The following is a 26,064-nucleotide window of genomic DNA, read 5'->3' as shown; positions in this document are numbered from 1 at the left end:
TATGGAACTATCAGAACGGTGCCAGCAGTCCCAGTTGTTTCTATATTTACATCTACATACATACTCCGCAAGCCACCGTACGGTGTGTGGCGGAAGGTACCCTGTACATCTATTAGTCATTTCCTAGCAAACAGCTCGACGGGAAACTGTATCTATGCCTCCGTATGAGCTCTAATTTCTCGTAACTTATTTTGGTGTTCCTTAGGCGAAATGTGTGTTGACGGCAGTAGGATCGTTCTGCAGTCAGCTTCAAATGCCGTTTCTCTAAATTCTGTCAACAGTATTCCTCGAAAAGACCGTCGCCTTACCTCCAGGGATTTCCATTTCCGTCCCCAAACTATCTACGTAACACTTGAGTGTTGTTCGAAACCTTCGGTAAAAAAATCTGGAGCTCCCTTCTGTATTACTACGATGTCTTCCTCTAAGCCCAAAAACTCGCGCTGTACTCAAGAATAGGTGCGGTCTCCTTTACAGACGAACCACACTTTCCTAAATTTCTCCCAATAAAACGAAGAAGACCATTCGTCTTCCCTACCTAAGTTATCACATGCTCGTTCCACCTCATATCGCTTTACAACGTTACGACCAGATATTTAAACGACTTTACTGTGTGAAGCAGGACACTAGTAATACTGTATCCGAACATTACAGGTTTGATCTTCCTGCTCATCCACATTAACTTACATTTTTCCACATTTCGAGCTAGCTGGCATTCATCACGCCAACGAGAAATTTTGTCTGAGTTGTCTTGTGTCATCCTACAGTCACTCAGTTCCGTCACCTTCCCGCACACCACAGCATCGTCAACAAACAACAGCATATTGCTGCCCACACTGTCCGCCAGATCATTTATATATGTAGAAAATAACAGTAGTCTTGTCACACTTCCCTTGGGCGCTCCTGACGATACCCTTGCCTCTGATGAACACTCGCAGTGGAGGACAGTATATTGGGTTCTATTGCGTAAGAAGTCTTCGAGCCACCCATATCTGGAAATCTATCCCTTTTGCTCGTACTTTCGTTAACAGCCGGGAGAGGAGTACCGTGTCAAATGTTTTTCCGAAATCTAAGAATATGGAATCTGCCTGTTGCCCTTCATCCATAGTTCACAGCAAATCTATCAGGTGAGGATGTACCGCTACCCCTTCTGTAACAGCTAAGAAGAAAAAAAAAAAAAAAAAAAAACCTGCTCCCAGTGGAGCTGTTTGGTTTCAAGAAAGTAAACACCAGAGTAGTTAACTTCTGCGACTACTTGAGGAATTGGTAAGGGTTACTGAGCGTTGAGTGTACTTCATAATAATGCTCCTTGGCGTGTCAAGCTCTTTTCACTCTATAAGGCACGGCGAAATTCTGAATGAGCTCCGTGTTCCGGAAGTACCTTCGCTCATCGTGTTCTATGTTCTAACTAGTGAGTACAACCCGCTTTGTGAGCTAATAGGATGGACAGTTCACTGAGGCTTTTCCAAGAAGGCATCCCACACTGTTTGATATTCGAAATGCTGCTACGTAGACTGCCTCCTATTAAGTTCATGCTATTTGATGACAACTGAACCAGATACTCAGTAGAACCAAGGAAGGAGGAAGCATACGTTCTGCAGCGATCCAGAGATAGTGGCCAAACAGGGTGTCCTGAAAGCTATGGATCAAGACTATCAGCTTGACAGATATTCAGTCAAATTTCGATAAAATTTCACAGTGGTGCAAAGATTTGCAACTTGCTGATCAGATAAGCAGCATCATGACAGGTACAGGGTTTAGTGACCATGAGGCTATCGTATCTAGATTGAATTCCGTAACATCCAAGCCCATCAAAAAGAAACCGAAAATACATCTATTTAAAAAAGCAGATAAAAATTCTCTTGACACCTTCCTAAGATACAGTCTCCAGTCCTTCCAATCTGACGATGTAAGCGTAGACCGGATGTGCTTTAAATTCAAAGAAATAGTATCGACAGCAAGTGAGGGATATATACCAAACAAACTATTAAGAGATGGCACTGATCCCATATGGCACACAAAACAGATCATGACGCCATTGTAGAAGCAACGAAAAAAGCACGTCATATTTAAAAGAACGCATAGTCCCCAAGATTGGCGAAATTTTACAGAAGGTCTAAATTTAGCGCAGACTTCAACGCGAGATGCTTTTAATGGTTTCCGCAACGAAACTATGCCTCGAAATCTGGCAGAAAAACCAAAGAGATTCTGCTCGTATAAAAAGTACACCAGTGGTAAGACGCAATCAATACCTTCACTGCGTCATAACAGTGGTGATGTTATTAAAGACGGCACCTCTATAGCAGAGTTACTAAACACAACTTTTCGAAATTCTTTCACGAAAGAAGAAAAAGTAATATTCCGGAATTACAATCAATAACAACTGCCAACATGAATAACTTAGAAAAAGATATTCTTAGCACAGCAAAGCAACTAAAACACTTAAGAACGGCAAGGCTTCGGGTACAGATTGTATAGTATTCAGTTCCATACTTACCAGTCAAATACAACCGCTCGCTCGTAGATAGGTCCGTACCCAGAGACTGGAAAGTTTAACAAGTCCCACAAGTACTCAAGAAAGGAAATAGGAGTAATGTCCTTTATTACAGACAAATAACACTAACGTCGATTTGCAGTAGGATTTTGGGAACGTATGCTGTGCTCGAACTCTATGAATCACCTCGAAGAAAACGACTTATTGACAAACAGCCAGCACGGATTTAGAAAATATCTTTCTTATGAAACACAACTATCTCTATTCTCACGAAGCAATGAGTGCTATCGACAGGGGGTGTCAAATTGGTTTCATATTTTTAGATTTCCAGGAGGCTTTTGACACCATTCCTCATAAAAAACTTTGTGTTCTGCCTTACGGCGGATCTTGTCATGGGGGAAGCGTCGTCAAAGAGGTCCACCGCATGAGCGTCTAGGGAAGTGATTCCAGTGGTGGTTTCCCGTTGCCTTCCACTGATGAGGATGAAATGATAATGAGGACAACACAACACCCAGTCCCTGGGAGGAGAAAATCTCCGACTCAGCCGGAAATCGAACCCGGGCCCCTTGGCGTGACAGACCGCCGCGCTGACCACTTTTTTTAAAATCTCATTTTGTTCTATATTGCTCGTTGAATTTGTTCGTGGCGGATGTCCAATGACACCCGTTCAGGTTGTTCGTTGATCTGTTCACTCAGATTTTTTATTACAGAGGGGAGTTAAACCCTCTGACCGAACACGCTGAGCTACGGTCCCGGCCGGTTGTGTGACTGGATTCGTGGTTTCCGGTCAGAAAGGTCACAGTCCGCAATAACTGACAGAAAGCCATCGAGTAAAACAGAAGCAATATCTGGCATTCCCCAAAGAAGTGTTACAGGCCCTCTGTTGTTCCTGATCTACATACAGGATTTAGGAGACAATTTGAGCAGTCCTCTTAGATTATTTACAGATGATGCTGTTATTTATCGTAATGCAATGTCATCAGATGATCAAAACGAATTGTAAAATGATTTAGCCAAGATATCTGTATGGTGCAAAAAGTGGCAATTGACTCTAAATCTTGAAAAGTTTGAAGTCATCCGCATGAACACTTTGTAAAAAGAATTCTCTAAATTTCAGTTACACGATAAATAACAAAAACCTGGAAGCTCTGAACTCAGTTAACACTTAGGGATTACAACTACTAATAACTTAAACTGGAACGATCACATAATGTTGTGGGGAAAGCAAAACAAAGACTGCAATTTATTGACAGAACACTTAGAAAATGTAACAGGTTTACTAAAGAATCTGCTTACACTACGCTTGTCCGCCCTCTTCTGAAGAACTGTTGTGCGGTGTGGGATCCACATCAAACAGATTGACGGAGGACATTGAAAAATTTCAAGGAAGGGCGGGTCGATTTTATCATCGCGAAATGGAGGAGATAGTGCCATGGATGTAATACAGGAATTAAAACAAAGATGTTTTTCGCCGCAGCAGGACCTTATCATGAAATCTGAATCACCAACTTTCTCCTCAGAGTGTGAAAATATTTTATTGGCGCCTACCAACGTAGGGAGAAATCATAATTATATCATAATAAAAGAAGAGAAAGCAGACCTCTCACGGAAAGATTTAAATGTTTGTTTTTCCAACGCCCGCTGTTCGTGAGTGGAACGGTAGAGAAGTAGTTTAAAGGTGGTTCGATGAAGCTTCTACCATGCACTTAATTGTGAACTGCAGATGTAGAAATCTACAAAAATGTAAAATTGTATGCTCCTCAATAGGTAGAAGAGTAGTATTATGTGATTACAATATCAAAGAGTTACGCTTAGTATCGGTCAACTCATAGAAGTACATAAATTTTGCAATCTGGGGGAATATGAAACGAAATGATGGCACAGGCTCAATGGTAGGTAAACCGGCAGACAGACTTCTGTTCGTTGGTGCGATACTGGTAAAATACAACGAGTCTACAAATGACACTACGCATTAAGCTTCCTTGCACCCTTCTTAGAAAATTACTTTTGTATGAGACACCCATACCAAATGGGACTAATAAGGAATAGTGAACGTATACAAATAAGGGCAGCACCAAAGTTCACAGCACCACAAGATGACCACATAGGGCGATGAGATAAGCATATGTCCCGTGCCCAAAGAACATAACAGTTTCTTTTCAGACACACAAAAACATAAAAGAAAATTGCAGTTGATGAAAATAATGATCAGCACTTTATAACGAGATGCATTTATATAACGTTTGTAGACTTCAAAAACGCGTATGAGTCGATTGACAGGGCAACTTTGTTCAACACCTTAAAACGGTATGGAGCTAACGCGAATCAGTGGCAATGACAAATACAATACGAGTTTCAGATGTGGTAGTAATGTGTAAAATATGACTTTTAGTAAGTGAAGATCACTTAGCCGCTCTTACTCAATTCCGTCTCTCATCTCCAACTTGATGACCTCTGGGAAGCTGAGGAGCACTGTGGAAGATGGGGTACCCAGTCCCAGTGCGAAACAGGGTCAGGGCAGACAGGAGCAGGAGAAACGGTCCTCCGAAGAATAGGGGGTTGGGGTATGTATCGTCCGATAACTCATACCCTGAAAAAAGTTTTATTACGAAATCTCAAGAAAATACAGACGGACGGACCCTAAGGCAAAGAAATGGCAAAGTAACAAAGAATATGAGAACTGGATCATGGAATGTACAGACATTATATAGAATTGGAGCCCTTGGAATCCTGATTGGAATAATGAAGGCAAGAAAGGTGGATATCATGTCCTTGAAAGAGACTCGAGGGAATGTACAAGGTACCTTCCAGGATCAGCGGTGTACTGTGTACTACAGCAGTGTACTATGTACTACACAACAGTGAGCACATATTTGATGTGGGATTTAAAGTCAATCAGCGCATTGAACAACTACTGATAGGATTCGAAGCTGTAAGTAGAAGGATATGTTATATGCGAATAAAGGCGCAATTCTTCGACTAGAGTCTCCTAAATGCGAATGCTCCTATTGAGGAGAAGACAGCAGAAGAGAAGGATATCTGCTATGATGAAATGGGGCAAGCTTAGCGTTTGTGTCTAAAACATTGTATAAAAATGGTGACAGGCTATATGAAGGACTTATTTCAATAGCGGTACAAGTCCATTACCTAAAGTTTTCTGCCTATAATGCTTCTGAAGTTAATGATCCAAACAAACAGAAAGAAAGGTTCATCTCTAGCAAGAAGCCACATGCTTGAATATTTCTGATATCTCAACAGTAAATTTTTCAGCGCGCATTTAATTTTAGGACTCTGTATCTCAAAAATGAACTTGTACCATAATTGAAATAAGCCCTTCATATGAATACTAAGGTAGAGAGGAGAGTGTCCTATAACCTACCATTGGTGAATACATCCTCCATAAAGACAGTAATAACAATGGACTCCTGCTGAAAAATTTTGCAGAATCACTTAACATGACAATTTCTAGCACGTGGTTCCAGCATAAGAATACACGTAAAATGGCCTGGGTGTCACCAGGTAATACTAGGAACCAAATTGATCATACATTAATAGATACCAGCTATGGCTCTGATGTACTAGGCTGCCGTAGTTTCAGAGGTGCTAATATGAACTCTCATCAGAGCAAAAACTACAGGGAGGATTTCAGATGCACATAAAGTTAAAGGATAAAGACAAAATAAGTGCAGTATCTTAGAACTTAAGATCACAAGGAAGGCTGAACACCCAGCTATTAATTTGGAAAATAAATTGACAGGAATCCTTCGGAACCATAATCATAACATAATAGGCAGTGGAATAAAATCAGAAATGAAATACAGGCTGCTGCAGGGGAACTGACAGGTACGGAACAACAGACCAGATGGAATGAATGGTATGATGAAGAGTATTAGATGGCAACAATGACAAAGAATGAAGCATACAAAAAGTTGCAGGCCAGAAGAACAAGAATGCTAGTAGATAACTATAGAGAAAAAAGGCGTGCAGAAAAACAGATTCTAAAAGCAAAAAGGGAAGCTTTTTCGGAAGGCAGCTGCAGGATACTGAATCACTGAATAACGCTAGTAAAAGCAGGAAATTCTATGGAAAGGTCAGTAACATTAGAAAGGGATTTCAACCAAAAACTACACAATGTAAAGGAAGATATCGTGAACTAACAGCATAACAGGAATGTATCTTACATCGTTGGGCAAAGCACTTTGGAATGCAGAAGTATGGGAACTAACTGAAACCCAACCTGTGGAAGAAGAGGAAAATGGGATGCCATCGATGCAAGAGATTCGGCTAGTAGTAAAGGAACTAGACGACAATTAGTCACCTGGCAATGATAGCCTGCCATCTGAGATTATTGAGTGTGCTCGAGTTAGATGCATGTACACCCTAATCTCAGATACATGGCCGCAAAAAGTCATCCCAAACGATTGGAATATGGGAGTAATATGTGCAGTACTAAAAAAAGAAGGCCTCCTGAAATGTAAAAAAATAGAGGAATTATGTTACTGAACACCGAATATAAAATATTCTCCCCCCTTATTGATTGGCAACTCCATGGAGTGTCCTGTGCACCACGACCAGATAATGGATATACTTAGAAGGAGAGACAGCACTGGTCTTATTTTTTTGTTTTATTAACCGCAAAATCGATTTTCGGTCACTTAGTGACCATCCTCAGTGCTGTAATATACAGTTTAAATTGGTAGGCACTGGTGTCAACAAGCTTAGAGGGATCACATAAACTGAGACCGCTGTTTACATGCTGTATATTACAGCACTGAGGATGGTCACTAAGTGACCGAAAATCGATTTTGCGGTTAATAAAACAAAAACAAAAATACGACCAATGCTGTCTCTCCTTCTAAGTATATAAAAAAATTCTCCCCCCTGCTTTGTAGCCCTGTATAAACTTTAGCAGAAAAAACAATTAGGAGATAACAGGCGGGCTTTAGACCTGGAAAATCAGCTGCTGACCAAACATCCACCGTGAGGCAGTTACTGAAAAAAAACAACAAAGGAATAAATATAGAAATATGTCATACATTTGTTGATTTTAAAGCAGCATATGAAACCATAAAAAGAAGCAAGCTAACTGTAGCCACGATTGAACTTTATACAACAGTTAATACGCCTTGTAAGTTTTACGATGGGAAAACTGGTACGTAAAGAACAGGTACAAGGAAATTTAATACCAAATTCTGAAACTAACTGTAGGCTGAGGCAAGAGGATGCACTCTCTTATATGCTTTTTAACACAGCACTAGAGAAGGTAATGAGGACAGCTGAAATCAACACTACAAGGACAATATACAATAGAATGATGCAGGTTCTGACCGTGCAGATGATGTGGATATTAGTGCAAGAGCAGAAATAGCTGCTAAAGGAACATATTGGGTACCGCAGCAGCAGCGACAGAAATGGGACCGGAAGTGAACATCAATAAAACCAAATACATGAGAATAATACGGCCAGAACTAAACACAATGTTAGCAACTGACCAGGTTCAAATAGAATCTGTTTGCGAATTTGTCTACTTGAAAACACTGTTAACATCACAAAACGATATTAGATGCAATTAAAGCGGCGCACCTACCTAACTAATAAATGCTATTATGGGCTGACCCCACAACTTATGTCCAGAAATTTGTCCAGAAGAACAAAGTGTCAACTGTATAAAACTTTAATACTTCCAGTATTAACATATGGCTCGAAAACGTGGACACTGACACAACAGTGTGAAGAGCTAATAGAATGTTTTGAATGATTTGAACGCAGGGTGTTACGCGAAATCTATGGAGCGAGTAATGAAAGTAGAGCGTGGCTAGGACGATATAATTTTGAATTGTACAAACTATGTAAATATCTTGAAATCGTGAAGTTCATCAAAACAAAACCAGCTGAAATGGATCGGCCACTGTTTTCGAATGGTACTTAAGAAGCCAACAAAAGCAGCGCTGCTCCAAAACTCATCGGGACGAAGAAGCAGTGTAAGAACAAGACTTCGATACTGGAATGACATATAAGAAAATCTAAAAACTATTGGTGTCAGAGGATGGAGATGCAAGGCACTGAACAGGAAAGAACAGAATGATGTCATAGAGTAGATCAAGGCCCACCAAGGGCTGTTAGAGCCAGAAAAAGGAGAACAAAAACAAAATGCAAAATTAAATTTTTAGATGAAAGTTCCAAGGCTTTTGAGATCAAAATTGGTGTGATACAAGGAGATGGATCGTCCCAAATGGTGTTAAATTGTGTATTAGAAAATGCAATCAGGAAATGGAGGAAAAGAACGGAATAAGGAAGTAAGAAAGTCATATCTGGGAGAAAAGATAGGAGAAATGATTGTTTGTCTTTCGCAGATAATCTTGTCGTCACTAGCTGAATCTATAGAAGATGTAACAAAGAAGAAAGATCTCGTACAAGAGACAGCTTTAAAAAGAAGACTGAGTAAACCAAACTAATTATAATAATAATAATAATAATAATAATAATAATAATAACGATAGCTGCGAGAGAGATCTGAAAGATCAGCCAATATATTAGCGGTCGTGAAGCTCGGAAGACACCCTACAATTTGTCTATTTTCGAGCACTTTTCTGTTGTCGGGAAGACAATAGGAGTTTTGAGGAAATGAAGAAATCGCATTTTTTTTAAAAAAGCCAAATAGTTGTTAAGAAATCAACGAACTGTTGTTACCGTCCCAATCAAAACTAATGAAAATCCTTGAACATGTTGGTGGTACTGATACAATTGGTTTAATATCGACATTCTGTTTACTTTTTTTGGCATTTTCATTCTAGATATGATAGTTATAAGTCACATTTGTAACGTCTCGCGACTTTTATGCCAGTGACTTTATTTGCATATTAGATCTCAGAAGTATGTAAAGTGTGTTGGCGTTGCGAAATACACAATTAGTGGTCATTACGTCAGTCTAAAGTTCGATATACATCATGGTCTACATCTACATCTACATCTACATGGATACTCTGCAAATCCCATTTAAGTGCCTGGCAGAGGGTTCATCGAAACACCTTCACGATTCTCTATTACTACAATCTTGTATAGCGCGCGGAAAGAACGAACACCTATATCTTTCTGTACGAGCTCTGATTTCCCTTATTTTATCGTGGTGATCGTTCCGCCCTATGTAGGGCGGTGTCAACAAAATATTTTTGCATTCGGAGGAGAAAGTTGGTGATTTGAATTTCGTGAGAAGATTCCGTCGCAACGAAAAACGCCTTTCTTTTAATGATTTCCAGCCCAAATCCTGTATCATTTCTGTGACACTCTCACCAATATTTCGAGATAATAGAAACGTGCTGCCTTTCTTTGAACTTTTTCGATGTACTCCGTCAGTCCTACCTGGTAAGGATCCCACACCGCGCAGCAGTATTCTGAAAGAGGACGGACAAGCATAGTGTAGGCAGTCTCCTTAGTAGGTCTGTTACATTTTCTAAGTGTCCTGCCAATAAAACGCAGCCTTTGGTTGGCCTTCCCCACAACATTTTCTATGTGTGCTTTCCAATTTAAGTTGTTCGTAATTGTAATACCTAGATATTTAGTTGAATTTACGGCTTTTAGATTAGACTGATTTATCGTGTAACGAGTTCATTTTGGTACTCATGTGGATGACCTCACACTTTTCGTTATTTAGGGTCAACTGCCACTTTTCGCACCATTCAGTTATTTTTTCGAAATCGTTTTGCAGATCTTCTGATGACTTTATTAGTCGATAAAGGACAGCGTCATCTGCAAACAACCGAAGACGGCTGCTGATTGTCTCCCAAATCGTTTATATATAAAAGAAACAGCAAAGGGCCTACAACACTACCTTGGGGAACGCCTGAAATGACTTCTGTTTTACTCGATGACTTTCCGTCAATTACTACGAACTGTGACCTCTCTGACAGGAAATCGCAAATCCCGTCACATAACTGAGACGATATTCCATAAGCACGCAATTTTACTACTAGCCGCTTGTGTGGTACAGTTACAAAAGCCTTCCGGAAACCCAGGAACACGGAATCGATCTGAAATCCCTTGTCAATAGCACTTGGCACTTCATGTGTTAAAGAGCTAGTTGTGTTTCACAGGAACGATGTTTTCTAAACCCATGTTAACTGTGTGTCAATAGACCGTTTCCTTCGAGGTAATTCATTTCGTTTGAACACAATATATGTTCTAAAATCCTGCTGCATATCGACGTTAACGATATGGGCCTGTAATTTAGTGGATTACTCCTACTACCTTTCTTGAATATTGGTGTGACCTGTGCAACTTTCCAGTCTTTGGGTACGGATCTTTCTTCGAGCGAACGGTTGTATATGATTGTAAAGTATGGAGCTAATGCATCAGCATACTCCGAAAGGAACGTAACTGGTATACAGTCTGGACCAGAAGACATGCTTTTATTAAGTGATTTGAGTTGCTTCACTACTCGGAGAATAATTACTTCTACGTTACTCATGTTGGCATCTGTTCTCGATTCGAATTCTGGAATATTTACTTCATCTTCTTCTGCGAAGGCATTTCGGAAGGCTGTGTTTAGCAAATCTGCTTTGGCAGCACTGTCTTCTAAAGTATCTCCATTGTTATCGCGCAGAGAAGGCATTGATTGTTTCTTGCCGCTAACATACTTCACGTACGACCAGAATCTCTTTGGATTTTCTGCCAGGTTTCGAGACAAAGTTTCGTTGTGGAAACCGTTATAGGCGTCTCGCATTGAACTCCGCGCTACGTTTCGAGCTTCTGTAAAGGATCGCCAATCTTGGGGATTTTGCGTCTGTTTATATTTGGCATGTTTGTTTCGTTGTTTCTGCAACAGTGATCTAACCTGTTCTGTGTACCAAGGAGGATCAGCTCCGTCGTTTGTTAGTTTATTTGGTATAAACCTCTCAATTGCCACATCTGGTCAGCACTTATTAATTTGGAATGAGTGGAGATTGTCTCTTAGGAGGGCGTCAGGTGAATTTCTATCTGATTTTTTAAGTAGGTATATTTTTCGCTTATTTTTCGAGGATTTGGGGATCACAATATTCAGTCTCGCTATGACAACCCTATGTTCACTAATCCCTATACCGGTTTTGATGCTGGTTATTAACTCAGGATTATTTGTTGCTAAGAGGTCAAGTGTGTTTTCACAGCCGTTTACTATTCGTATGGGCTCATGAACTAACTGCTCGAAATAATTTTCAGAGAATGCGTTTAGCACGATTTCGGATGATATTTTATGCGTACCTCCGGAATTAAACATGTATTTTCGCCAACATATCGAAGGTAAATTAAAGTCACCAACTATTACCGTATGAGTCGGGTACGTGTTTGAAATCAAACTCAAGTTTTCTTTGACCTTTCAGCAACTACATCATCTGAACTGGGAGGTCGGTAAAAGGATCCAATTATTATTTTATTCCGATTGCCAACAATGACCTCTGCCCATTCTATCTCACAGGAAGTACCTACTTTAATTTCGTGACAAGTTAAACTACTTCTAACAGTAACAAACACGCCACCGCCAACCGTGTTTAGCCTATCTTTTCGGAACACCATTAGGTTCTTCGCAAAAATTTCGGCTGAGCTTATATCCGGCTTTAGCTAGCTTTCAGTGCCTATAACGATTTGAGCATCAGTGCTTTCTATTAGCGCTTGGAGCTCTGGCACTTTCCCAACACAGCTACGACAATTTACAACTGTTACACCAATGGTTCCTGTATCTATGTTCTTCCTGTGTTCGGCCTGCACCCTTTGTGACTGAAGCCCATCTTGTGTTTTCCCGAGACCCTCTAACCTAAAAAACCTCCCAGTTCACGCCACACAGCCCCTGATACCCGTGTAGCCGCCTTCTGCGTATAGTGGACACCTGACCTATTCAGCGGAACCCGAAACCCAACCACCCTTTGGCGCAAGTGGAGGAATCTGCAGCCTACACGGTCGCGGAACCGTCTGAGCCTCTGATTCAGACCCTCCACTCGGCTCTGTACCAGAGGTCCGCAATCGGTCCTGTCGACTATACTGCAAATGGTCAGCTCTGCTTTCAATTTGCAATCAAGACTGGCAGCCTTTACCACTTCTGTTAGCCGCTCGAAACCAGAGAGAATCTCTTCTGATCCAAAGCGACACACATCACTGGTACCGATGTGAGCAACCACCTGCAGTTGGCTGCACCCTGTGCTCTTAGTGGCATCCGGGAGGACCCTTTCCACATCTGGAATGACTCCACCCCGGTATGCAAACGGAGTGCACATTGGTTTTCTCACCCTCCTTGTTAGACAAGTCCCTAAGGGGCCCCATAACGCGCCTAACGTTGGAGCTCCCAACTACCAATAGTCCCACCCTCTGCGATTACCTGGATCTTGCAGGCTGAGTTGTTTCCCCTGAAACAGGACAGGCGACAGCATACGGCTCAGCGACAGTGTCAGCCACAGACAGCACCTGGAACCTGTTTGTCAGACAAACTGGGGAGGCCTTACGTGCGGCCGCCTGGGAAGTCTTTCGCCGCCTGCTTCGCCCTGGGGCGACCTCCCCCTCGACCACAGGTGAGGGGTCAGCCTCACTGCAAGCAGTGACTGGGTTGGCCACCGGTGAGGACCGATCGGAGGACTCTGACGCGCTGGACGTCCGTTGGATCCCCACGGCCGGCCCACAACAGTGGTGCCCATCCACTGCAGCCTCCGGCTGTGTAACCGAAGCCATCACAGCCTGAAGCTGAGAGCGAAGTGTCACCAACTCAGCTCGCATCCGCAAACAACACTTGCAGTCCCTGTCCATACCAAAGACTGTGGAAAACTAAACTATGCAGATAAACGGACGATCGGCACGTGCTGCGCATCTCTAATGTAGACCCTGACGAAAACGCACGAACTGTGTCTAGTAATACGCAGATGTTCAAGAACCTAACTACCGAAGCACTAAGGTGAAACTAAATAATTTGCCCCTGATAAGGAACTTGTAATATATCACAAAATCGGTTTACTTTCTGATGCAAACGAAACGTGAGAACTGTGGCTATTAGATTTTAAATTTACACGCAGAAACTCAAGAAACTAAACTATTAAAGCACACAGATGATATAATAAAATTCGCTCCTGGTTAGGAACTCGTGAATGTCACAAAAGCGGATTACTTATGTGTTGCTGCGACTGCCGCGGTCGGCTACTCACTGCCTGACTTACTAACGCCTACAAGCGGTCACACTGTGCGGTGATGCTGTGAAAGTTGGGATCTGATACGTTTCAGAAAATCTACGCTGCCATGTTGTCTGTCAGACAGCAACTACCATGCAGTTTAAGTACCTATGTGCTTCTGTTTCCCAGAAGTGTTTTTTTTATTTATTTTTACAGGAAAGGTTTCTACTGTTTCACTATGACATACGTAATGGCGAGAGTAAACAAACAGTATTGTTTATGTTATTTGTGTGCTGCTTGCAGTAACCTCTAGAAGCAGAAAACATGCTACAAAACTGTACTGGGTTGCTAATTAGGGGATTAGACCAGAAGAAATTACATGAACTGGAAAATAGTTATGTACCTCTAAGTAAGCTTCGTATGATTGTAGTCCTGACGGATCTGAGTCATAGAACTGATGCAGATAGCTTTTGACACCAAAATAAACTGGACATTTTCTCCCTTGAAGTCCCCCACATCCAGAAGATTCATCTTCCACCTGTGCTTCCTTAGCCCTTGAAATCTGAGCTTGTCCATGTGTATCAAGTTTCTGTGGCTGTTCTTGACCATTTAAATGATTAATTCGAGGTTCATCGGTTGCGGAGTATTTATTTTGAGGAGAAGACGTTAACGTAATATTCGCTCCGTTCACATTCTTTAGATGTTTGTTTGTAAGCTTACTGAAGCATTTCGCATCATTGTCGGGAAAAACATTGCGATTCTCCAGTCTCTGAAGTTTCTCATCTCTTACTTTCTCTTTATTAACCAGTTCCTGGTACCCATCTGGTATCTTTGTTCTTAACGTCTTCCGAGTGGGAGAGGACAAATTTATGTCACTCTTCATCGTGTCCGCTTTTGCTATTTTCCTTATAGTTCCTTCTCCTTGCAAGAGTTTTTCGTGGAGCGAGTCGACATGAAATTTGTCCTCCTGTGTTTTTTCAGATTTGTTCTTGGTCTTTCTCTTTTCCTCTGTTTCTTCAAATATTCTGCCTGCAGATTTGTCTCTCTTGTTTCTCACACTGCTGTCGGAGTGTACTCTCTTTTTCTTCTCAGACGGGCATTTTTCGCTCTCGGATCTCCTCAGGCCGCTAGTGACTGTCGGTTTGTGCATATTTTCTGGCTGATTAGCATTTCGTGCCTCAGGTAATCCTTTAATCGTGCTGTTCTTCTCATCCTTTTTCTTCCTCTCCAAGGTCAACAGTTCGCTGGTGTTACACTCCTCTTCTGTTACATCTTCTTTGGTATCGTCTGGATGAGAGGCTCCTGTAACACTTTGTAGTTTATCTGACTGATTCTGTGGATCACTGAAATATGTCTGTATCGCGTTATTTCGCAAAGTGAGTGCTTCTTTTGTAGACAATTCAGTTTCCCCAGCAGAAGCGTTGCCTCCTATCTCGCCACTAACACAGATAGATGCTGGGCGTTTATCGGAAGATAGTTTTATTTCGGAGAGAGACGTCTCGGCCATGTTTTGTGTCTTCTTGCCATATTCTGGGTGACTCTGCTCATGAAAGCTTGGACTCTGCTCCGGAACGCTGTTCACCTTCGGAGTCTCTTTAGTTTCTGTCGTTTTTGCAGTATTTCCATCATCCTTTCGTTGCTGGTTTGTCTCGCTGATATGTTGTGGCTCTCTCTCGAACTGCGGTCTTGCAGTACTTTCTCTAGCAAGTGGTACGTTGCCATTTCCGTTCGTTTGTAGCGTTGGTTGATCATGTCGATGTTCTGCTGTAAACATTGTCTGACGTACTGTTGGTTTAGAACTGTGATCCTCTGATTTACCCGCTTCGGAACTCCCTCCAGAATCGGTCGTCTTTGCTTCCTGTTTGCTGTAATCAGAAGCATCTTCTGAGATCTTAGGAGCGCCGACATCTTCGGGTGGCCTACACTTGGTTTTAGGCACGGCTTCCTTAACATGCTCCTCTTGGAGGCTCTCCGATGATTCTCTGTCCTTCTGACGATATGAACTGGTCTTCGACTTTGGCACTCGCTTTGGAGAGGTTTCTCCCTGTCTTGGCGACGTGATCTTTTTTTTCGTGCCGGGAGAGCCCCGGGAAGAAGGGCTCGCAGTTTTCATCTCTGTTGGAGACCTGGCTTTCCGCTGAGGCGACACTTTCAGCTGTTCCTCCGAGCGTCTGGCATCAGGGCCGGCTCCGCTCGTTCTCCTCGAACCAGATGTCTGCTGGAGTCTCTTGGGCGAGCCACCAGGAGATGGCGTGCTGGCTTTGTCGTCGCGTGGCGACCTGGCGCCGCGCCCTTCATCCCTCCCGGTGGCAGCTTCCTGACAAGCCCCGTGCCTCGCACTCGCTTCTGCCCGCCTCTGCGAGAGGGGAGACTTTGGCTCGGCCGTGACCCTCTTCGGCGACGGCTCCTTCCTAGTGGTCAACCTGGGTGAAGTCTCTCTCTTCCTGCACGGCGACTTGGACGCCGCACGCGTGTCGCTCTGCTCCGCGCTCCTCCCCGGCTTCATCACCGCCTTCGCTGGATCCCTCTGTGTCGGCCTGCTGGCTTTGGTCTTCTCCACCTGCTCTCCGCCACGCTCGGCGGACGGCGTCGGCGCTGCCTCTTTCAGCGGCAGGTCCTTGGGCTTCTGGGCGCTCACCCGCAGCCGAACCGGAGGTGGCGCGCGACCACCGCCCGGTTTCTGTTCCTTCGCGGAGGATTCTTTCTTGACCGCTACAGCGTCTTCCTTGCGGACAGCCGCTCCACCGGCAGATGGCGCCCCTGCCTCCACGCTCTTCTGCTTTTTGTCGTCGTCTTCCTCTTCTGCACCATCTGTTCTCTCCTTATCGCTGTCCATCGCAGCTACTGAGCGGCGGTCGTCATCTTCCTCAAACAGCCAAATGCGTCGGAACGCATTCAGACATAGCTGCCTTCGCTCGGAGTCTGAAACATAAAATTACCAAAATAATGTTACTGCCAGGATTTTGCTGCTTAATTCCAACCAGTCAGGGAGATATGTATGTTTGGCACAAGGTTCGTCACACAGCATTACATTATGTCAGGCCTGGTGGTCTAGGGGCACATTCCCGCTTCGCGCGTCGGGCCAGTAGGTTCCACTGGTTATGTCTCTATTGCAGAGCTGCGAGAGCTTCCTTTAATGTCGTAAGAGTCCTTGTGCGCTCTGCATCGTTGTTTCTCCCTCTCATGTTTGTGAATCAATTTTGAGGTGGCGTTGCCTTGCGCCGTGATGTGGTCCATGGCACCCAGGAAAATTCCACGTACAAGTACCATCAGTTTTAGTTTTGACAAGTCCGCCAGGTTCATTGGAAATTCATGATTAGCTTGTAGACACGTTCAAGATAACTTCGGAACATGTTCATATGGCTTACTTCTATTCTGAATCGTATGTGTCTGATGTCAAGTTTCTAGATCCACTTCAGGTGGACAGCCTTCTTTTGCACCACAGACAGCAAGTCCCTTTTACTATTACGATGGTTCTAATAGCTTGGCTATTCCGACAAGCGTGGAGATGGAATATACGAATGCTGGGTGTTTTACCATCCACCCAAAACTGATGACAGTTTCCTCAAGACCATCCTGCTTCCGGTTGGGAACATACGGAATATACAGCCAGGAATGCTGGTCCACTCAACATCGTTTACACGTGTATAGTGGTGTTCGATCCGTGGACATGGTGGTAAAACGCAGTATCTACTCTCATTTGCAAACGTGTGGATACCGAGTATGTGGTGTCACCATCAGACACCACACTTGCTAGGTGGTAGCCTTTAAATCGGCCGCGGTCCGTTAGTATACGTCGGACCCGCGTGTCACCACTATCAGTGATTGCAGACCGAGCGCCGCCACACGGCAGGTCTAGAGAGACTTCCTAGCACTCGCCCCAGTTGTACAACCGACTTTGCTAGCGATGGTTCACTGACAAAATACGCTCTCATTTGCCGAGACGATAGTTAGCATAGCCTTCAGCTACGTCATTTGCTACGACCTAGCAAGGCGCCATTACCAGTTACTATTGATACTGAGTCATGTACAGTCAAGAGCGACGCTCATCATTAATTCCACCAGCTACATCCGTTTTTCTAAAGTCTAATTTCCTTGTCCTGTTCCAGACCTCACGCCAGCCTGCGTGAGCTAAAACGCGTGCCTTTTGGCTTCCTCTAATAATACAGTGTTGGCTCTCCTGCCAACCCACAACATTGGCGATGAGGCAACACCGCGTTCGTAACTATACTGCCCTGATTTACTTGTGAAATGGCTTCGCCACCATCTCCAGATGTACTGTCCGAATTTTATCGCTTACAGAATCAGCAGACGCAGGCCTTACTGGATGCCCTTGGACAGCTCATCCAGGGTCAACGTGCAATGCAATACGATGTGGCAGCCGCCGCTCCACCGCTAACGCAGCCACAACACGCAGTTGCACCAACTTTTTGTCCTTTTGATGCTGCACTGGAAAGCGGGACGGAGTGGTCACGCCAATTTGGATTCCATCTCGCCTCCTACAGAATTCAAGGTAACGAGCGGCAGCCTTTTTTATTGTCCTCCGTCGGGGTGCACACATACCGTGTGATAGTCAAATTATTTCCCCGATGTGACGTAGCAGCTCTGTCCTACGACGAAATTTTGTCTGCATTAGATGCATATTTCAAAGAATCAGTCAATGTAGTTGCTAAACGGTATACCTTCTTTCGTACAAAACGTACGGCAGGTCAGACTAATCGGGAGTGGGTTGCAACCTTGCAAGGCCTTACTAGGGATTGTGCTTTTGAGTGTCAATGTGGACTCCCTTATTCAGATACTATGGTGCGTGATGCAACTGCACAGAACGTTTCTGATGTTCGCATACGGGAACAGATTTTGAAACTAGCCAATCCTTCCTTTCAACAAGTGATGGACATATTGGATCGGCAGGACACACTTGACTTTGCTCAGGAATCATTTGAAACTTCGCCAGCCATGTGTCAGGTTAACCGGCCCGCCGGGCGAGCTGCAAGGAACAGTAAACAGTCCTCGCGCCCAACTGCGCCGCTGCCGCCAGGCTCTCAGCCACGTGTACCACGCTGGAAAGCAAATGCAGTGCTAAAATCATGCCCGCGGTGTGCTACTAGACATTCGCGTGAGAATTGCCCATCACGCCAAGCTATTTGCTTTTACTGTAATAAAAAAGGACATGTTCAAAGTGTTTGCCAGAAAAACCTCAGATCGGAAGCTCAAAACCATTCCAGGCCCTTTGCTTCGCGCCGGAATCGGAATCGAACCAAGGATACTCCGGCTCGCGACACTTCGCCCATGGAAATTCATATAGTTCATGCCACTCCGCCCAGTGCCACTCTCTCTAACAGCGACTGTGTTCGTCCCACAAATAGTGTGCGTCGACGTCGCCGGCACTCCCGTCAAGTCGCAAGTGATTTTATACCAGTGTCAGATCACGTTGCATGAGACAGTCACTCTTGTCGTCAGCAGGACAATAAACTTTTTGTGGACTTGGACATTAATGGCAAAGTGATACCATTCCAGCTCGATACCGGGGCTGCAGTTTCACTGATCAATCAAGACACTTACAAACTGCTGGGCACACCTCCGTTGCGTGCCACAACTGTTCAGTTAACTACCTATTCGGCTCACAAGATCCCTGTGGTAGGACAGTGCAGCCTTCTTGCAACATACAAGGAACAAACAAAACTAGTGTCAGTTTACGTCCTTCGTTCTTCTTCTGCAGTGAACTTGTTTGATTTCGATTTATTTCAGTTGTTTAACTTGTCTATAGTAAATCAGGTCCTATCAGTGAACCAGACTGTGCCTTCAGACAGTGTTTCTCGTCTATGTGAAGAATTTGCAGACATTTTTGCACCGGGCCTCGGTTGCGCTAAGAACTATAAAGCACATTTGGAACTGAAAGTAAACGCGCAACCAAAGTTTTTCAGAGCGCGCAATGTTCCCCATGCATTGCATGATGAGGTCGCAAACACATTACACGATTTGGAATCACAAGGTGTAATTGAACGTGTGCAGGCTTCTCTCTGGGCACCACCCTTAGTAATTTTGCCAAAACCTTCTGGAAAATTGAGACTTTGTGTGGACTTCAAGGCAACAGTGAATCCACAACTAGTGACTGCAACTTTTCCTTTACCCCTCCCGGAAGAGCCTTCTGACAAACTGTTCCCGGGTAAATATTTTTCGAAGTTGGAGCTAGCAGATGCGTACTTGCAAATACCGGTGGACGAAGAATCCCAGCGCGTTTTGGTGGTTAACACGCATCTTGGTTTGTATCGATTCAAACGACTGCCATTCGAGTGTGCATCCGCCCCTGCATTGTTTCAGCAATATCTACAAACTGTTTGTGCGTCGGCCCCTACTGCAGCAAACTATCTGGACGATATTGTGATCTCCGGAAAGACGGAAGAAGAACATTTAGCCAATCTCAGAACATTATTTCAGGTCTTGCGACAAAATGGTCTTTGCTTTCGGAAGGACAAATGTGTGTTTTTTGCTCGTGACTTACCCTATCTGGGACATGTACTCAATGCCTAAGGCATACATCCCAGTCCAGAGCACCTTTGTGCCATACAAGACTTGCCTTCGCCGCAGAATTTGCAGCAGCTACAGAGTGTGCTGGGAAAAATAAATTACTATAACAGTTATATCCCACACGCCTCTTCCATTTCAGCTCCACTTCATCGCTTACGCCGTAAAGGTGTTCCGTTCGTCTGGACGACGGAATGCGAACGCGTCTTTCGCCAGTTGAAATCGGCGTTGCTTTCCAATGCTTGCCTTACGCCATTCGATCCCCAGAAGCCCCTTTTGTTGATGGTGGATGCATCGGATTTCGGGATCGGTGCTGTGCCTGCGCGCAAAGATGGATCGCACGATCGCCCTCTTGCCTTTGCGTCAAAATTGCTCTCGTCTGCTCAAAGAAATTATTCACAGATCGAGGAAGAAGCATTGGCTCTCGTATTTGGTGTTACAAAGTTTCATGATATCTTGTATGGTCATCACTTTACCATCATCGCAGACCACAAACCTTTGACATCGCTTTTTCATCCGACCAAGCCTGTACCTCCACGTACAGCGCAGAAATTCATTCGCTGGTCTATTTTCCTCTCGCAGTACCGCTACGATATCTTGTATCGGTCCACTGCTAAGCACAGAAACGCCGATGCGTTGCCCCGTTTGCCTGTTGCTGAGGATAGAGCATTCGATTCCTCCGAACTTGCTTGCATGTTCATTGATTCGGAAACCGACGACGTGGTCGAATCGTTTCCGATTGATTTTCGTCGTGTAGCTCCAGCCACAGCTGCCGACCCTGTCCTTGCTACCGTTCTCTGTTTTGTTGCTACGCAATGGCCCTTGTCAAAGTCACGGATCGGGGATCCGTTGGTTCGCCGATTTTTTGGTCACCGGGAGAGACTTTTTGTACAACGTGGTGTTTTGCTGTTGCGTTCTGATAATGATCAGTCCAGGGTCGTGGTCCCACGTTCGTTACAGTCCTCTGTCTTACGGCTTCTCCACCAAGGACATTGGGGTATAGTGAGAACGAAACAACTTGCTCGTCAGCACTGTACTTGGTTCGGACTCGATGCCGCGATTACGAATATGTGCTCTTCTTGCATGGTGTGTGCTGAACAACAATCTGCACCACCGCGGGAATTCTTTGCATGGCCAAAAGCCACTTCCCCTTGGCAACGCTTACACATCGCTTTTGCTGGTCCATTCTGGAATGCTCGATGGTTGGTTGTGGTAGATTCATTCAGTAATTTTCCTTTTGTTGTCCGGATATCTTCCACAACGTCATCTGCCACCATCCAAGCGTTATCTGCTATCTTTTGCATTGAAGGTCTTCCACAGACTATTGTTTCCGACAATGGCCCACAATTCGTGTCTGCAGAGTTTCAGTCATTCTGCAAGGCCAATGGTATTCAACATCTGACGTCCGCGCCGTTTTCGCCACAGTCAAACGGTGCTGCTGAACGATTGGTCAGGACTTTCGAGTCACAGATGTTGAAGTTGAAAGAGTCGCATTCTCGGGAGGACGCGTTATTGCTCTTTTTGTCCTCGTATCGCTCTCAGCCCCGAGATGGTCGCTCGCCGGTTGAGTTACTCCACGGTCGCCCTCATCGAACCTTGATGTCTTTGCTACATCCGCCGCATCAGGTTTCGGTGCAGCGGCAGACACCTGCTTTTGCCCCAGGCGACGTTGTCTACTACCGCAACTATCGAGGTTCAAGGCGTTGGGTCGAAGGGCGCATTCTTCGCTGCCTAGGCCGCGCTATGTATCTGGTTTTGGGGGCCTCTGGTGAGGTGTGTCGGCATCTCAATCAGCTGCGCCTCTGTCGTCGCATGGGATCTGCCGCTCGCCGTCTGCTTTCAGCGACGGTGCCGTCCGGTCAGCGCCCTGGGGACCCATCTAGTGGCTCGCCTCAGCCCCAGGTGTTACTGACGCTGCCTTCCATTTTGCCCCATGGCGTCGCGCCGCCGCCGCCGCCGCCGCCGCCTGTTCTCCCGCCAGCGACGCCTGCAGTGGACGCGTCGCTGCAACTGCCGGGCGCCTCCCTGGGTCACGCGCCGTCTATCGTTTCCCGTGACCAGTTGTCCTCCGACATGGAACTTTTGCCCGCTCCGGACCATATGTCGTCTTCGCCCGTCGGGTGCCCCGGCGCGATGGAGGTCGACCCTTCGGCCCCTCCTGTCTCTCTGCGGGCGCATACACCGCATGTTGGCGTGCACCCTGGAGCAGGTTTTCAGGCGTTTCCTAGCTCCCCGAGGTCCGAATGGCAGGGTGCGGGTGGCACAGCCTCGCCTGTTGTTAGGCTCCCCACCTCGTCGCATACGTCAACATGGGGTCCTCCCCACGGCGGGCGGAAACCTTATGCCACAACCGTGCGCCGACTTGCGGGGGAGGAATGTGGTGTCACCGCCAGACACCACACTTGCTAGGTGGTAGCCTTTAAATCGGCCGCGGTCCGTTAGTATACGTCGGACCCGCGTGTCGCCACTATCAGTGATTGCAGACCGAGCGCCGCCACACGGCAGGCCTAGAGAGACTTCCTAGCACTCGCCCCAGTTGTACAACCGACTTTGCTAGCGATGGTTCACTGACAAAATACGCTCTCATTTGCCGAGACGGTAGTTAGCATAGCCTTCAGCTACGTCATTTGCTACGACCTAGCAAGGCGCCATTACCAGTTACTATTGATACTGAGTCATGTACAGTCAAGAGCGACGCTCATCATTAATGGATTAAAGTTAAGTATTCCACCAGCTACGTCCGTTTTTCTAAAGTCTAATTTCCTTGTCCTGTTCCAGACCTCACGCCAGCCTGCGTGAGCTAAAACGCGTGCCTTTTGGCTTCCTCTAATAATACGGTGTTGGCTCTCCTGCCAACCCACAACAGAGTACATATAATTTACACAAGACAAATAGGAACCTATTTTATATGTAATGAGTGTCGACACTTCCGTAAAAATTGCTCGCGTCCTGTTATGGTCTCAGGATGCGCTTATGAATACCGTAAAGGCTAACTTTAGCGGATCTCGTTCCCCAAGTGACGGCCATTGTGCTAACCAAGTTCCTGAGGGCAACCCGAATCATTGCTTAGTGGAAAGCAGTGAGGAGTCAGACGATTTCTCTTCCCCTCTCCCCTCGCCTAGTTCAGACTGGGTGATAACATGTCAGCTGCTGTTCAAGATCCGAAAGCCCCCAGCAACTCCTCCGATACGTCTCCCGTGATCGATAATGACTCTTCAGGATTACAGGAGGATGGACCTATTCCAGAGCTCCTTACTATATTGACGATCTTGCCGGGCATCCCTGATTCTGTAAGGTATGTCCACCCTTCTTCTGGGCTCCAGAATGGGGAAAGCATGCCACAGGCCGCTGCTGATCAGACCCAGATGGGCACAAGTATGTCAGTGGAACACGTGGTGACGGTAAAAGACATACCATTAGCTTTCATTTCCGCCGATTCTCAGCAGCCACACTGCCCACAAATGGAGGATTGTGGTGTGCTGACTTCGTCCTCTGCGCCTGATACTGAATCTCCGCATGCGGAAGTCGCGTCCCCTCAAAGCCACAATAAACAGCATTTTCAATCTGAGCGTGCGGCGTCGCGAAAAAAGAAAGGGGAAAGAAAAAACATATACAGAGTGTGGAGGAGAGGGATGCAGCACCTTACGTTGAAATTCATCTGTCATACACGAACTTAAAAGTCACAAGTAGTCATCTGAATTGCTGTCGTACTAACTGGAAGCTGGCCTATACTCTCCTTACTTTGAATGTGGACAGAATTAGTTCCGATATTAGACTTGTGACGCTGCGACAATTGATTTACGATTCAAGAGCACCCGTGACATTTTTGCAAGAAGTGTTATCTGATCATTTTTATATCCGAGGTTTCCTCCCTTATTAAATGCGGCTCCCGAACTATCTATTGGTACTGCGTTATTTTACAGAGAGGGAATATCACAGACCGATTGATAACGGGCGAGAGATAGGCTGCACTTTTTGTGACCTTGTTTTTAATCTTCTTTATGCCCCATCAGGATCAGGCTATTCCACAACGAGCGTGTTTTTAAAAAGAGGATATAGTTTACTGCGTAAAGCTCGGTAGAAACCCCTGTCAGGTGGAGATTTTAACTGTGTTTTGCATCCTGTGGATCGGACGAGCGCTTTTTTAAAAAGAGGATGTAGTTTACTGCGTAAAACTCGGCAGAAACTTCTGTCAGGCGGCGATTTTATCTGTGGTTTCCGTCCTGTGGATGAGACTGTGACTGTCCCAATCTCATCACGTATACGCATTTTGCAGGTACTTCGCGCAGCAGACTTAATCGTTTTTGTCTTTCTGATTCTTTATGTGGGCAACTGTTAGCGGCAGACGTCATACCCACTTGTTTAACTGATCACTGTGCCGCAGTTGTAAACTTAAATCATGTGCCGCAACTAGTAAAACTGTTTCGTCTCTCATGAATGTTGAACAGAGCGCTCTTAATGGACCCTCCCGTCGAGATTATCATATGAGAGGTTTGAACCCGTTGCTAGCGTTTCCAGAACCGTTACCATTTTCTTATGGAATGGCGGTTAGGGCGTGACAAATCACTGCTCCGGAAAGCGTGAATTCGTTATGGCGCCGAGAGGGCGACGGATCTGCGGCAGACCCAGGAATTTTATTATTCTGTCTTACGACAACATTATGAAGGTGCCTGATAAGCTCCCTCACGGATTATAGATGTCCACCGTGTTAAGGCGAAGCTTCTTCAGTTAAAGAACAACAGTCCGTGTTACTGAAATGATTTCCCCTGATGCATTCACTCCTATCCTGGATTGCATGTGTAAGTAGGCAGTTTAGGTTTTTATGTTGGTAACGCCACGTAGCGCTCTATATGAAAATCGCTGACTGTGCTGTGGGAAGTCTGTGGCTGGTTTGCATTGTTGGAATATTTGCTATTGTAGTGTTGGGCAGCTGGATGTGAACAGCGCGTAGCGTTGCGCAGTTGGAGGTGAGCCGCCAGCAGTGGTGGATGTAGAGAGAGAGAGACGGCAGAATTTTAAGAGCGGGCGATCTGGACGTGTGTCCGCCAGAAAGAGTAAATTTGTAATACTGTATATCATGAACTGATATATATATGATGACTTTTGAACATTATTAAGGTAAATACATTGTTTGTTCTCTAAAAAAAAATATTGTGTGTCAGTTTACTGTTGATCACAGCCAGCCGATGTGGCCGTGCGGTTAAAGGCGCTGCAGTCTGGAACCGCAAGACCGCTACGGTCGCAGGTTCGAATCCTGTCTCGGGCATGGATGTTTGTGATGTCCTTAGGTTAGTTAGGTTTAACTAGTTCTAAGTTCTAGGGGACTAATGACCTCAGCAGTTGAGTCCCATAGTGCTCAGAGCCATTTGAACCATTTTGTTGATCACAATAAGTAAAGAGAGAAATGTCTGAGTACGTTAATTTTTGCTCAGCTGTTTGAAAATCAAATAATGTAGAGGTTTTTCAGCACAGTAATTCATTAATTTTTCTGAGGTTACGTTTCACATGGTACTTCAGCATTAAATGATGAGTTTCTAAGTGACTTTACTCAAGATCATATATATTGTCTCGGTGGTATTCCTAACGAATTTTATGTACATTTCGGCCTCTTATAGGAGATACCATTACGTCACTGACAAATGAGGTGATACGGGAGGGTTTGATTCCTGCCCCTTCCAAGATTGGTGAATTTGTTCCAATTCCGAAGATAACCGGACTGATGAATTCCGCCCGATCACATTTCTTAATTTTGAGTATAAAAATGTCGCACGGACTGTTAATAGCCGCTCGTCGACAATGATAGACAAAATTCTTGCAGTTAAGCAAAGCTGTGTGCCTGGGCGCACGATCCTATCTTCTGTAATCAACTGCCGGAACATCGTCTCGGAGCCTTACCTTTTATTGATTTTAATAAGGCATTTGACGGGA

General features: G+C 44.9%; 1 protein-coding gene across 1 annotated transcript in view; it reads right to left on the bottom strand.

Annotated features, from left to right (window-relative positions):
• Positions 1 to 26,064, bottom strand: part of LOC124790031 (nucleolar protein dao-5-like) — a 317,366-nt gene that overhangs the window by 12,248 nt on the left and 279,054 nt on the right. The window contains exon 2 of the mRNA XM_047257586.1: positions 14,015 to 16,533. Within this exon, the coding sequence (XP_047113542.1) occupies positions 14,015 to 16,447 (2,433 nt within the window). The 5' untranslated portion in view covers positions 16,448 to 16,533. The remainder of the gene's footprint in view (positions 1 to 14,014; positions 16,534 to 26,064) is intronic.

Source organism: Schistocerca piceifrons, chromosome 3, assembly GCF_021461385.2.
Source record: "Schistocerca piceifrons isolate TAMUIC-IGC-003096 chromosome 3, iqSchPice1.1, whole genome shotgun sequence".
Lineage (NCBI taxonomy): Eukaryota > Metazoa > Arthropoda > Insecta > Orthoptera > Acrididae > Schistocerca > Schistocerca piceifrons.
Note: the sequence above shows the minus strand (reverse complement) of the source record. Positions and strands in the feature narration are given on the sequence as shown.